General features: G+C 36.3%; 1 protein-coding gene across 6 annotated transcripts in view; it reads right to left on the minus strand.

The window, feature by feature from the left end:
- GXYLT1 (glucoside xylosyltransferase 1) overlaps positions 1–14,665 on the minus strand; it is a 75,271-nt gene that overhangs the window by 50,265 nt on the left and 10,341 nt on the right. For 5 of the 6 annotated variants that reach the window (XM_046012598.1, XM_046012595.1, XM_046012597.1 and 2 more), the window contains exons 2-4: positions 14,276–14,368; positions 4,050–4,221; positions 1,451–1,576 (exon numbers count right to left, since the gene is read on the minus strand). In XM_046012598.1, the coding sequence (XP_045868554.1) occupies positions 1,451–1,576; positions 4,050–4,221; positions 14,276–14,368 (391 nt within the window). The remainder of the gene's footprint in view (positions 1–1,450; positions 1,577–4,049; positions 4,222–14,275; positions 14,369–14,665) is intronic. The other variant, XM_046012596.1, reaches the window with a different exon arrangement.

Raw genomic sequence — 14,665 nt, forward strand, 5'->3', positions numbered from 1 at the left:
GTCCAAGAAACACCAAACCATCCTGTTACTCATTTGGCCATAGTACTGTTTGGCACATTTATATATACCAATTACTCAATATTGTTTTGGTGAGAGGTGGTTATTATATACCGCTTTGCTTTTTGACTAGACTGTAAACTATTGAGGGAAGAGCTAGATCTTGTTACAATATGCACAGCAGCCTAAATCCTTCTCAAACTGATGCGAAAATCCCAGGTGTGACACTTACTAGAAATTCAATAAATGGCTGAATAATTTATCTCTGGTGAAAAAAAATTTTTGTGTGTTTTAAACTTACAAAGTCTACATGAAATATCTAAAACTTTTGGGGTCTTTTTTTTTCCCCTATCCTAATCCCTTATTTGTGTGCCTCTTACAATGGAAACAGAGACTGAGAAAGATCCTAGATCCAAATTTTTTATGCATGGAAACAAAGTTACCAGTTAGGCAAATTCAGTGATCAAAATTATAACTTTAAATCTTACTGATGACCTAGATTCAGTAAATTATATCTTAATACGCTAAGAATTGCTTTGTTCCCTTAAGAATAATAAGGAGCTAAAGTTTCTTTCCCTATAATTTATATACTTTCCACAAATTCTGTGAGCTTCTTAAATTCATTATTTCAACTACTATAGATGTAGATGAAATCAACTCAAAATGGAGAGATGACCTTGCTTCTGAATATTTTTAGCTAAAAAATAATAATCTGGGGCGCCTGGGTGGCTAAGTTGGTTGAGCATCTGCCTTTGGTTCAGGTCATCATTCCAGGGTCCTGGGATCAAGCTCTGCTCATCAGGCTCCCTGCTCAGTGGGGAGCCTGCTTCTCCCTCTCTCTGCCTGCAGCTCCCCCTGCTTGTGCGCTCTTTGTCAAATAAATAAAATATTAAAAAAAAAAAAAAAAAAAAAGATCGGGGTTTATCACCAGAGAACACTACCAAAGAACAGCTCCACTGAATAAATCGTTCTCATTCCCCTTAGAGTTCACATGCTTTAAATTTGGGTCTGTGTTAAAATATAACCTGGAAAGGGTAATGTGGCTTGGTATAAGATAGAAACAACTATTTAATGTTACAATCTACTTCACTTCCCAAATTACAAATGCAGTGAGCAATGAGAAGGTGATATTGCTCCTGAACTTCTGCTGGCAAGAGGCCTGGCTCCAGCAACATCTGATAACCTCAAATCCTTCTTAGAAGTAAAACAGTTTACAGCACCTGAGTAAGTTAAAATGTAAGAAATAGTATTTCCACAGAAATTACTTACATTTTTCATTTTTAACAGATGTCTTCTTTGTAGCTTTTATTTGTTCTATCAAAAGTTTTTTCCCTAATGTTCAAAGGGAAAATCTACACGTATATGTTTATTTAACTCATTTATATGCAACTCTTCATTAACTCATGTGTGTAAAAGCAAAATTAGAAAAAAAATCACTAGAGAAAAAACTTACTGGCAAGAATAATCTCTGGGAAGCACATGGCTTGAAAAGCTTTTTCCACTCCACTGCATTCTCACTTGGAAAAGTTATTGGGTATAATGAATAATTAAATGTCTGCAGAAATGACCAGCTATCAAGCTAAAAAAAAAAAAAAAAGCAAACCTTAGTTTAGATTATTTCATTTTCAAGTTCCACTGTAAAATTATAAACCAACAGATTATTTTAAAAAGCTAAAAATTAAAGACATTAGATGTTATGCTATACACAGTTAAGAAAGTCAAATTCTTCTTTCCTGCCATTTGTTTTCATTCAAATTTTATATATAGTAATATATAACTAATTATATATAATTAATATATAGTAATATATAATTTAATTAATTTTATAAGACCATATGATTCATATAAATAATTCAGTATAAATTTAAAATAATTTAATCAATTAACTTAAAATAATTTAATATAGTAATAGTCTAGGAAGACTTCGCCATAAATATCAGAGGCACAATGAAAGTTAACCACCACAAAATCACAAAGCTAAAAGCCTTGCACGTTGTTCATCTACCTCATCTTTACCTGATACATAAATCCTATCAATTCCTGAATAAATTAAACTCAAAAAAATTAAGCACTAATTTTATTACCAGAGTGTGTATACTAGAAAATGTCTACATTTAAAATCAGACCAATATGAAACTGGTTAGAAAATATTTGTCTATCTGTGTATTTTTAATGTGGATGGATACTCCCTCAACATACTCTACATTCAGTGGGAAGTCTGCTTGAGCATTCTCTCTCTGCCCCACCCCCACGCAAATAATTAAATAATTTTAAAAAAATACAGTATATATTACACAAGTAATCACTCAGCCAGATTTGAACAAAACACTGAGGCTGTGTATAAGATGAAACAATAATTTCATTTTTTTATTACACTGCCAAAAGTTTCCACAGTTCCATAGCAATCTGTTGCTGTTCTCGGAACTGTTAAGACAATTCCTCAGTTAATATTTTAGAAAACAATCCAAAGAGATCAAGCTCACAAAATCACCTATCAAAAATACAGACGCCAGAGGCACCTGGCTGGCTTAGTTGGTAGAGCATGCGACTCTTGATCTCAGGGTTTAAGTTTGAATCCCATGTTGGTGTAGAGATCACTTAAAAATAAAATATTTTTTAAAAACTACAGAGACTAGGGGCGCCTGAGTGGCTCAGGGGGTTAAGCCTCTGCCTTCAGCTCAGGTCATGATCCCAGGGTCCTGGAATCGAGCCCCGCATCAGGCTCTCTGCTCAGCGGGGAGCCTGCTTCCCCCCCACCTGCCTGCCTCTCTGCCTACTTGTGATCTCTCTCTGTCAAATAAATAAATAAAATCTTAAAAAAAAAAAAATACAGACACTAGATATATTTAAGCAAAGCTTAATACCCCTTGGACTCAAAGGTTTTGTTAGGAAACTAAAAGACTTGAGGTCATAAGTAGTATTTTTCATTCACATTTTGAACTACTTTAACTTCAGAAAACATCAAATAAATGTTTTTCTACATATTTAGACCAAACATAAAAACCAAATCAGTTTGAAATTTAATTTACTGTGTACTGAGAGATAAACTGAGATAGTGGGGAAGGGGATAATCACTATTATTATCTTTACTACTGTCTCAGAACACAAGGTTGTGAGATTTCAGGTGATTTTTCTTTTTCTTAAAAGTTCTTCCCCTATATCTATCTATTCTACTCTTATTGCACAGTAAAAAAATTTTTTATTGTTTAGGAGGCTACTTGGCTGTCCTGATTAAAGAATATTTTTAACCCTCACAAACAGCTGTAACAGTATGGTTACACAACTAAGTTTATAACAATGGGATACTGGCAAGACTGTCATATGCAACTTCTGGAAAATATTTATAGAGGGTAGGAAGGGATTGGCCTTCTTCACTCCTTTCTCCCTTATTTGGTTAAAATATGGGTGTGAGAGCTGAAAAGTAAGTAGACCCCCTGGAGCATGAAGGAGAAGTCTTATATTAAAATGGCTCAGCCATAAGACAGAAGCCAGTGTCCAGGAAGACTCAGAGCTATCATATACCACAGACTGCTTACTCTTATGTGAGAGAAAAATAAACTTCTATCTTAAGTCACTGTTAGTTTGGGTTTTCTGTCAATATAGCCAAACTGATTGTAACTAATACAAAACCAAAATAATGAACTTTCTTATCAAAACAAAAAGCCACTTCCTTCCATATTATCAATCAAGAACTCCCACCCCTGAAAACAGAATTAAAATCTTTGTGCATACTTTGCTTGAGGCACTCCCAAGCCAACGATAGGAATAAAATTAAGTCATAGGACTTTCAGTCAAATCATCCTAGATCTACAGCCAATGAAATAAAACCTCCATGCTTGGCAAAGGACTTTAAACAACGTATTTCTTTTTTGGAAAACAAACCTTCCTCTTATACCTAGATCTGGACTCTTAGATGGAGTGGCAGCCCAACTCTAGGAGGGCAGAGGCACTGAGTAAATATTTTTGTTCAATGAAGGAATAAAGCAACATTCTGTGACAGTATACCATTAAATATTCATCTCTAGAGTCTTAACAAAGTCTCGAATACTTACTATGCCTTTAAAACTATCATGTAGTTGATCTTCAGCAAAAATATGGAACTGAAGAGGTCTGATGCTGAAGATGATAGCTGACTTCAACATGGTTACAGTTTCTTCCAGTCTTTCACCACAGGCAACCACAGCGAGGTGCATTCTCTGAATGGGCTGCACATTCAGACCATACCTAATAGAAAAGAAAACCACATTTTCCAATGCTTTTAGTATATGGTAACAGGTTAACAACATGTTTTTGACCATGTTTAAAAACTGAAGTTAAAAATTTATACTTAAAAAGCAAAGAAATATCAAATTACACAACAGTACAATGTTGAACAATTATATATTTCTGCATCCTCAACCAGTCTTTCCCAGCCAATGTTCCTCACTAGGAACCACAAAAAGAACTACTACTTTCTCAATTCTCCCAAGAATAGCACATAAGTAACACCATCCTACACAGGAGAAAAGTTAATTCATTACTCAGACTAGATGCATTAGAGCTTAATTCTCTCAAGGAACCGCCCAAATGACAAAGGGAACATCACCGACTGGAGGTCTTCTATTCAATTACGTTTTAACTTTTTATTTAAAAAAAAAATCTCAAAAACATATTGAAGTAGAGAGAATAGAATAAATCCCCATGGACCCCTCTCCTAACTGCTATGATGATCCATTCAAAGATATTATTTCATCCAAAATCCCTCTTCACATCCCCTTCACTAACCAACATATCATTTTGAAGCAAACCCAGACATAAATTCATCCATAAATATTTCAGTATTATACCCAATCTTCAATCATACTAATTATAGGAAGAAGTTTCTTTCACATAAATTTTTCACCGATAAACATTCAGTTCCATTCACCAAGTAATCAATGAGAGGTAAAAATTTCTGAGGTGGTCTAAAATGTACTTAAACACCAGTATGGCATTTTGGAAGGAAAGATTCCCTAAACCCAAGTTACTGGCGTAGGCTCTGTCAGACCCTACTTCTAATACAGAACAGGAGTGCAGAGCACCGGGCTTAAGGTACATAATAAAACTCTTGCATCTTAACAGTGAACTAATAATAATCCACTAGCATATAAAGAAAAGAATTATGTGTGACTACATTGTTATTAAATAATTTTTTTAAAGATTTTATTTATTTATTTGACAGACAGAGATCACAAGTTGGCGGAGAGGCAGGCAGAGAGAGAGGGGGAAGCAAGCTCCCTGCTAAGCAGGGAGCCTGATGCAGGACTTGATCCTAGGACCCCGAGATCACAACCTGAGCCGAAGGCAGAGGCTTAACCCACTGAGCCACCCAGGTGCCCCAAAATTACTTATTTTTAATATTAAGTTCAGATCTCACCAGTAACTATGTCACAAAATAATTGTTTTGGAACTGACAGCTAAAGGAATAGAAGAATGAAAGACAATATAAAACAAAACTAATAACACATTAACATATTAATATGTAACTATTATAAAGTACAAACATTCTAAACTAAAAACGTAAAATGTGACTTTAATTCAATTCTTGCTTACAGAGATCCTTTCTGTAAAATGTGTAAGGGTTAGAAATTATTATTGCAATATGTAATAGCGGGAATGAGTGATTAATCATTTTTCTTAAATTTGCAAGCTAAAATCAACTATAGTGATATTCCTTAACACATCTTGTTCTTGCTCATGTGTAGTCCCTCAACTGACCAGGATATCAGAAAACAAAACCATCCTAAAGAATAACATTAAATAAAAACATCTGACTATATAAAACATACCTGAATGCCAAATTCATGTTAACATTTTAACATTAAAGATGTATAACTATTTTATATTAAGAGGACAAAAAAATCAAGTCTGAATATATATAATATAAAAGCTCCTGCTTTTATTGTGAATCTATCCTTTCCTATTAACAAGTCTGTTTTGCTAAAAGCCTGGCGACAATATTAAGATAGCTGTCTGAAACTGATGCTTTTCTGGTTCGACCAGGTTCCTAAGTCCTGAAAACGGGTTCACTTCTCTTACATGAGACATTTCTCACTTCCGTGAGTACTGGTAACTTGTCAGTCTTCAGAAGGGGAGCTGAAAAAAGCTCCTGAGCCCAAATACTTACCTTCCAGAAAACACAGAGGTCATTCCTCCCTGATCCCTCTACTGGGAGGATGAAACTTAAACTCAGTCCCTTGGTAACTAAACCTTCGTTCAGGCTAATGGGCCAGTGATTCTACAAATGAGGTTCTTTTAAAAAAATCGAACTGTTTTTAAGAAAAAGAAACCTCCCCCAGATAATTCATAAAGTTAGTTATTATTACACCACTTTGTTAATGGTATTAAAAGAAGAAGACACATATAAAATGGTATTCTTGCAATAAGCTTTATTTACTATACCAGAAATGGTGGTAATATTTCATTCTTCATCAATATTAAAATTATCATTAAGATACAACATGTTTGTCTTTAAAAATTTAACCTATCAGGAATTAAATTTTATGAATAGTCTGTAGTAGGGAACAACTGCCTATTTTCGCACATGGCTGTACAACTGTGCAAACATCATTTGTTTCAGGGTTACCAGTTTATCCTTTCCCCACCCACCTGCTGTGCCACTTCTTCACGAGATGGTGTTAGTAAGAGCTGAAGTCTTTTCAAGCTCTAATCTTTTCCATTGCAATTAGAAAGAAGTAGAACCTCCTCCCTTGACAGCACCCTCTGTTTCCCTCTTTTCTGTTGAACCCCTCAGTTTATAACACTGAAAACCTATCCGAGTGGAGACTATCTATAGGCCCTCAATACCTACAGCAAGGTGATGTGCACCCAGTTCATCTTAAAGCAGTGGAAGCCACAATGATAAAAGTAAAAGAAAGACAAGGCAATCAAGACACACAACAATTTCCCAGACCTCTAAATGACCTCATCTTTCAGGTAAATGCTCCACACCAAGACTTTACAACTGGCAACAGGCTGGGATTGCTTAACTGCTCATAACTAGATTGAGCCTTGAAGCTAAAAGCCCAGAGATTTAAAAAGAAAGCCACAATAGTCATGTACTATTTTGCACAGAAGTCTCTACACACAAAGACAAGTATAATAAAACCTTCTTAAGAAAATAAGTGAAATGTTCTTCAGGGTTTAAAAAAAAAAAAAAAAAATTCCCTCTAAAATCAGTACCAGGTCTGACTCCTCCCAGGCATTAGCAAGACTTGTTTTAGTCACACTGCCAGCACTCCTTCTACCAATTTCTTTGGGAGGAGAATTGTAAACTACATTGCATTTGCTTTTGGTTATATGCCCCTTTTTAGCAGAAGCATTATATACAGTATAGACTTTAACACCTAAAATGATAAAACAAACCATACTTTAAAGATGTCACTGCCTACCACCCTGCCCCTAGACCCCCAAAACAGGAAATGATTGCGACTCAAGAAATTTTAAAGTAATCTTCCACCACTAGAGGAAGGGATTACTAAAACCTTGTAATAAGATAAAGGGAAGCAGCCAACCAAGTAATTTGGTTCCAAAATGATTGCTTGTCTATAAAAATGTGCTTTATTTTAACCACATGAATAAGAGAAAAGTCCCTATAAATTTAAAGAAATATTATCCAAGAGGTCATTTAAAAAAATTTTTTTTAAGATTTTATTTATTTATTTGAGAGACAGAGAGAGTGAGAGAGAGTGTATGAGAGGGGAGAAAGTCAGAGAGAGAAGTAGACTCCCTGTGGAGCTGGAAGCCCAATGCGGGACTCAATCCCAGGACTCTGGGATCATGACCTGAGCAGAAGGCAATTGCTTAACCAACTGAGCCACTCAGGCGCCCCCAAAAGGTCATTTTTCTTTTTTTTCTTTTTGAAGATTTTACTTATTTCTTTGATAGAGAGAGAGACAGTGAGAGAGGAACAGAAGCATGGGGAGTGGGATAGGGAGAGGGAGAAGCAGGCTTCCTGCTGAGCAGGGAGCCCAATGCAGGGCTCGATCCCAGGATGCCGGGATCATGATCTGAGCCAGAAGCAGAAGCTTAAAGACTGAGCCACTAGGTGCCCCTCAAACCTATTTTTCTACAGATAATATAATCAGAAAAAAATTCTACAGACGACTCAAACATAATACCTCAGTGCTTCCATGGCTAAATATGGCATAACCAGAGCATAAATAGGAATTATGACAGTAATGAATGATAACACATAGAAGAAAATGAATCCATAAATCTAAGATGACACTAAATAAAAGGGTTTGGGGAAGGGGAAAACCCTTCTTTAAAAACAAGTATCAGGGACGCCTGGGTGGCTCAGTTGGTTGGACGACTGCCTTCGGCTCAGGTCATGATCCCGGAGTCCCGGGATCGAGTCCCGCATCGGGCTCCCAGCTCCACAGGGAGTCTGCTTCTCTCTGACCTTCTCCTCACTCATGCTCTCTCTCACTGTCTCTCTCAAATAAATAAATAAAATCTTTAAAAATAAAAATAAAAACAAGTTATCAGCCAATAGTGTAGAAGGAAAGAGAATTCCAAAAAATCACTATTTTGCAATCACCACTGTAACCAATGACTTGAACAAAAATAATGAATGCTACAACCACAGAGTATCAAGGTACTATCCCCACACATTACAAAGGGGATAAAGGTACTGTTACATGTAGAAGTTAATAGAGTATTTTAGATGATAAATTCTAATACAAACACTGTTAACAGATGTCTAAAACTTAGGAATAGACTTATTTCAAGTAACATTTCTGCTATGAAGGAATCGTGTGTCTTCCTTTTTTTATTTTGACAGCACAAAAAGCTTTCAGGGTATTTTTGTGTTTTTTTTTTTAAAGATTTTATTTTTTTACTTGACAGAGAGAGAGAGACCACAAGTAGGCAGATGTCAGGCAGGAAGGGGGAAGCAGGCTCCCCGCTGAGCAGAGAGCCGGATGCAGGCCTCGATCCCAGAACCCTGAGATCACAACCCAAGCCAAAGGCAGAGGCTTAACCCACTGAGCCACCCAGGCACCCAGCTTTTAGGGTATTCTTTCAGCCTAGTGTTCTCTCTAGAAAATAAGACAATGTTTAATAATATTTAAGCCAAGAATTAGCATTATAATAAAATATGCAAAGTCAAACCAAATTAAATTTCTGGTAACAATCACCTCAACTAAAAAGTAACTGCTATGAACCATCCTTAAAAACTTGCAGTTAAGGGGGTGCCTGGGTGGCTCAGTGGGTTAAAGCCTCTGCGTTCAGCTCAGGTCATGATCCCGGGGTCCTGGGATGGAGCCCAGCATCAGGCTCTCTGCTCAGCAGGGAGCCTGCTTCCTCCTTTCTCTCTGCCTACTTGTGATCTCTGTCATATAAATAAATAAAATCTTTAAAAAAACAAACAAAAAAAAAACTTGCAGTTAAACAAAATGGAAAACTATGTTCAGAAACATTAATGGCAATCTCCTTACTGTATAGCTTAAAAAGAAAATTTACCTCTCACTATTAAAAACAAAAAAGTGTTGAATTATTATACTAGGTTAAAAAAAAAAAACCAACTACTTAAAGAATTGTACAGGGGTGCCTGGGTGGCTCAATCCGATAGGCATTTATTTGCTTTTGGCTAGCATTGTGATCCCAGTGTCCTGAGATCGAGTCCCGCTTAGGGCTCTCTGCTCAGTGGAAGCCTGCTTCTCCCTCTTGCTGCTGCTCCCCCTGCTTTTATTCTCTCTGTCAAAAAAATGAATAAAATCTTTTAAAAACAAAAATAAAGAGTTGTATATAATCATGTTTGTTTGTTTGTTTTTTAAGATTTTATTCACTTATTTGACACACAGAGAGAGAACACAAACAGGCAGAGTGAGAGGGAGACAAAGGCTTCTCACAGAGCAGGGAGCCCAATGCGGAGCTCCATCCCAGGACTCTGGGATCATGATTTGAGCTGAAGGCAGACGCTTAATGACTGAGCCTCCCAAAAACCCTCATATAGTCACTTTTGTAGCAAAATACAATACTTGAAAAAATCTTCAGGGTCTTACACATAGCATAAAAAAGAAAATCTAGAAACTTAACATGAAATGATGTACTAATTGTTAAAAAATATTTTTAAATAACCTGTAAAGAGATAGCTTTAAAAACTAGCATGGGCCACTCAAAGTAATACACTAACATTAAATTCACCTGTAACCACAGACTCCATTAATTGAAAATCAATTCCCACCATAGAGATTAAATATTTTTAAAACTCCAGCTGCAAAAAAAATTAGTACATTAAAAGAGAATTTTTAAGTAATAACACTAAAATTAAGAGATTGTTCAGAGGTGCCTGGCTGGTTCAGTAGGTACAGCATACAACTCTTGATCTTGGGGTTGTAAGTTTAAGCCCCATACTGGACATAGAGCTTACTTTAAAAAAAAGAGAGAGATTGCTTAATGAAATAACTAAAACAAAAAAGGAAACTAGAATGATATTTGTACTCAATGGCAAAAACAGATTATCCTAAGCATTAAAAACTTAAGAGGTAATTATCAATACAAAAAATATAAAGAAAATAAGATTAAGAAGCTCAACAAATATGGAAATACATTCAGCAAATAATCAACAAAATATAAATCAGTAATACTCTATCATTTTACGCTAATAAATGCTAAAATTGTAATTCCCAACAATGCTAAGGTCATGGCGACACCTGTACATTTACATTTACACAACGTTGATGCAGACTTAAATCCATATAGTTTTTAGAACACAATTTAGTAATATAATTCATCCTCTTTAATGAGTATTTGAACTTCTTTCATATGCTAGACACAAGGGAGAGACTAAGGGAATAGGAAGCAAGAGGCTATCAGGAACAACAGTGTGGAAAGGAGCTGGGGTCTAAGAGTCACTGTGGATTGACATGAACAAAGTCAGCCATAAACCAGGATACAAAATACTGATGAGAGAAGATGTGAGAAACCAGATCATGAACTCCAATGTAAACGAGAGAGTCTGAGGCATCTGAATCAGTAAGATAAAAAATGACGAAAATGCAGCTGGAAACTCAGTTCTGGAGCTCAGAAAACAGCTCTGAAGTAAAGGTATCAGTTAAAAGGATTATCCTGAAGGCGCCTGGGTGGTTCAGTCAGTCAAGAGGCTGCCTTAGGCTCAGGTCCTTGATCCCAGTGTCCTGGGATTGAGTCCTGTGTCAGGCTCACTACTGAGCAGGAAGCCAGCTCTCCCTCTCTGTCAATCCCCCTGCTTGAGCCCATTCTCTTCCTCTCTCAAATAAGTAAGTAAAATCTTTAAAAATTAATTAATTAAAAGATTATTCTGTGACTATCCAGGGAGTGGGGAGAGAAAAGGGCAGAGTTCTAAGGCACATGAATATCCAACAGTCAGGACAGAGAGAGGAGTAGAGGAGCAGAGAGATCAAGTAGCTGAGATCCTTGTCTTAAAAGCCAGAGACTGACAGAGTTGAAACAAAGAGGGAAGTGGTAACCAGTGTCAAAGGGACCAAAAAAAAAAAAAAAAAAAAAAAAAATTGGGCCCCAGAAGAACAATTCAGAGGTCAGAGATGACTTCACGGTAGGGGAGGAGGGTTAGTCAGATAGCCAGTGCTGCTCAGGCATGTTAAGAAAGGAGGGTGTTTTGTTGTTGTTTAAGAGTATGAAGTCAGTATATACTCTTACAAGTCTTGCTGATGAAGAGAAACAGAGTGAACAAAGAATTCTTGAAGGTAAAAAAGGGTTGAGGGGCGCCTGGGTGGCTCAGTGGGTTAAGCCGCTGCCTTCGGCTCAGGTCATGATCTCAGGGTCCTGGGATCGAGTCCCACGTCGGGCTCTCTGCTCAACAGGGAGCCTGCTTCCCTCTCTCTCTCTCTGCCTGCCTCTCTGCCTACTTGTGATCTCTCTCTGTCGAATAAATAAATAAAATCTTAAAAAAAAAAAAAAGGGTTGAGTGCAGGATGTTGTAGGAATTTTGTGTTTGGTTTTGTTTCAAGAACAGAAAAGACAAGAGAGGTGTGAGTGTTCTGACAAGCTGCTGGGACAAATTTGGTTGTTCAGGAAATGACTTAGTATATACAGATTTGAATTACTAAAAGCCTATGCACATCAAAAGCAGTTTTTCTTCTTTATGTGATTTTATGTTCACTGTATAAATTAATTGGGAGAAATAATCCCCTAGATAAGATTTGATCAAAATAAAAGTCACACACTATAAAGAATTCCAATTGGGGAAGCTGGGACAGGCCTGGGAGGAAAACAGCGCCAGCTAATGGCCCACTGGTGCCTGGCAAAATGCGGACCTAAGGTTTGTAGTAACTGGGAATTTCAAAGAAGCTTTACCAGGTGGGCAGACAAGCTCTTAGAGTTAGGAAAACTAAGGTGCTACTCAGAGTTAACACTGCAATGTAGAGTGAGAATGACACGGCAATTGTATGGCATCTTGGCTCGTCTCCCATGTTCAAACAGAGTAAATAAGAAGGATCCTAAATTCTACGTAAGATAAGTTTAAGAGATTTTACATAATGATTTGATACATATAACAAAGTGGTTATAGATATATAGTGTGGATTTAATATTACAAGTAGAGAGCATAACAGAAAATATAACTTAAAATCTCAAATTCAGAAAAGTAATAGCACAAGAGTTTACAACATTATGTATCCATCCACATGTAATTCCTTCCAAGGAATACTTGGAAGCATTAGGAAAATAATGAGTTGGAGAAGACAAAACAAGAAAAATAATAAGCAGAGCCTCCATTATTCAGACTAGATCAACTTCCCTCTGGTACTCTTGGACTCAGGGGAGGCGGAGGGAAGATTACTGCCCATGTTGTAACCTAAAAAAGCACCTGGGTTATACAAATTAGGGTATACAGTTTTCAAACTTACCCAGCTTTCAGAGTGAGTAGATTTATGCCACAAAGCTGGAGACAGCAAAGTGATGGCTGTCAATACTCTATTCATTAGCAAACTTTTATAACAATGAAAAGCTAGATATATAGAGCACAATATAGAGCGCCAATTCTCCAAATTTATGAACAAGTTGAAGGATAAATATTATCTTTAAAAAGTTAATTTTTAGAAGTTTGAATAATCTGATTTAACTAACTCATATTAGAATCCCAATCACCCAATCTTTTCCATAGCAATGAGATATAATTAAAATAATGGATTTCAATGACTCCTTCCTAGTTGTTCATGGAATGTATAATGTATCAGGAATACAAGAATATAAAAGTATATACTACTAATATGTATAAAGAACGTAGTTCTTCGCACCTAAAATACTTTATCTCCTGGCCTTGAGCCTGACTAATTTCCATGTTCCTCATGCAGTCACTCCCACCAGGAAGCCTTCCCTGATGCCTTAAGATGATCCCACCTGATGACTCACTTGTTTCTCCCCTCATCACAGCTATAACTTGTCACCCTCTATCTTTATCTCAGGGTTACTAGTGTGAAATTCCTACAGAATGAAAGCCCCAGAAAGATGGAACCACATTAACAAGACTCAGAGTCTGGTCTAAGTACTGGCATGGTGCCTAGAAAATAGAATGAGTAGAATTAAAATTTAAATTAATCATAAAGACAGTAAAAATAAGTGGCTCTCAAAGAAATTTTACTCTTAGGAAGGGCATTTCAGGCTATTGCCTAAGTATCCCCTGCCACTATGTCAAGGAGACAGTCTGATTGCCCTTTCCTATCATCACTTCTTTCACTGAAGGTGGGAGCAGAATCCAAGGCCTTCATTATCCAGAGCCATGTACAAAGCCAATCTACTGAGCAACATACAAGCTCAATTAACAATGTCATATCAATATTTGTCCCTTCATTAAACACTTATTTTTATCCTCTCATTCCTCAATATTCAATTTCTCTGACAAAAACAAAATCTTTCCTCAATTATCCCCAACCACCTACAAAATGTTTTTTCAGCAGCTTTAAAGTAGATAAATGCCATATATGTTTGTAAATGTCAAGGGAAATCTATCTTTATCACCTGTTTAATAGCTCATTACCCAGTTAACTAAAATTATATCATAAATGCTAAAACAACAGTTTACCTTAATAACACCTAAGAACAAATTAGAGCATTTTATACACAATATATACTAAAAATTAGTTATAACAACTATAATGCAGGATAAATAGAAAACCCAATCAGAAAATGAATTACTTGCTTATAAGACAATACTAAATTACAGGATAACATTTTTGTGTCCTATTACAGTCAAAAACTTACTATGTACTATCTAATCTTACCTACACTAGTCTACCAATTAAATTTAGGTGCCTACCTAAAAGCCGCTTCCCAAAAGCAGTTCATTCCACAAACATCAGAGGGCAGCATCCAATAGGGATTCCAGTAACACAGAGAGAAATCTTTACACCTAACAAGAGTAAGACAGAAATAGAGTCCTATGTAAGTATTTGTTTTAAAACTAACAAGGAATTTACTTAATAACATAACAACTTACTGTTCAATTTTACAGTAACAAAACTGCAAATCGAATTTTGTAAATTCAATATGGCTAAGGTAACTAGAGGAGTTTTGGAAATTTCTCCCTTATTCAAGGTATCATTATTTTAACAAGATTTAAAACTGTTAGGTAGAGGGTAGCTGGGTTATGGACATTGGGGAAGGTATGTGCTATGGTGAGTGCTGTGAATTGTGTATGACTGATGAT

This window comes from Meles meles, chromosome 7 (assembly GCF_922984935.1).
Source record: "Meles meles chromosome 7, mMelMel3.1 paternal haplotype, whole genome shotgun sequence".
NCBI lineage: Eukaryota > Metazoa > Chordata > Mammalia > Carnivora > Mustelidae > Meles > Meles meles.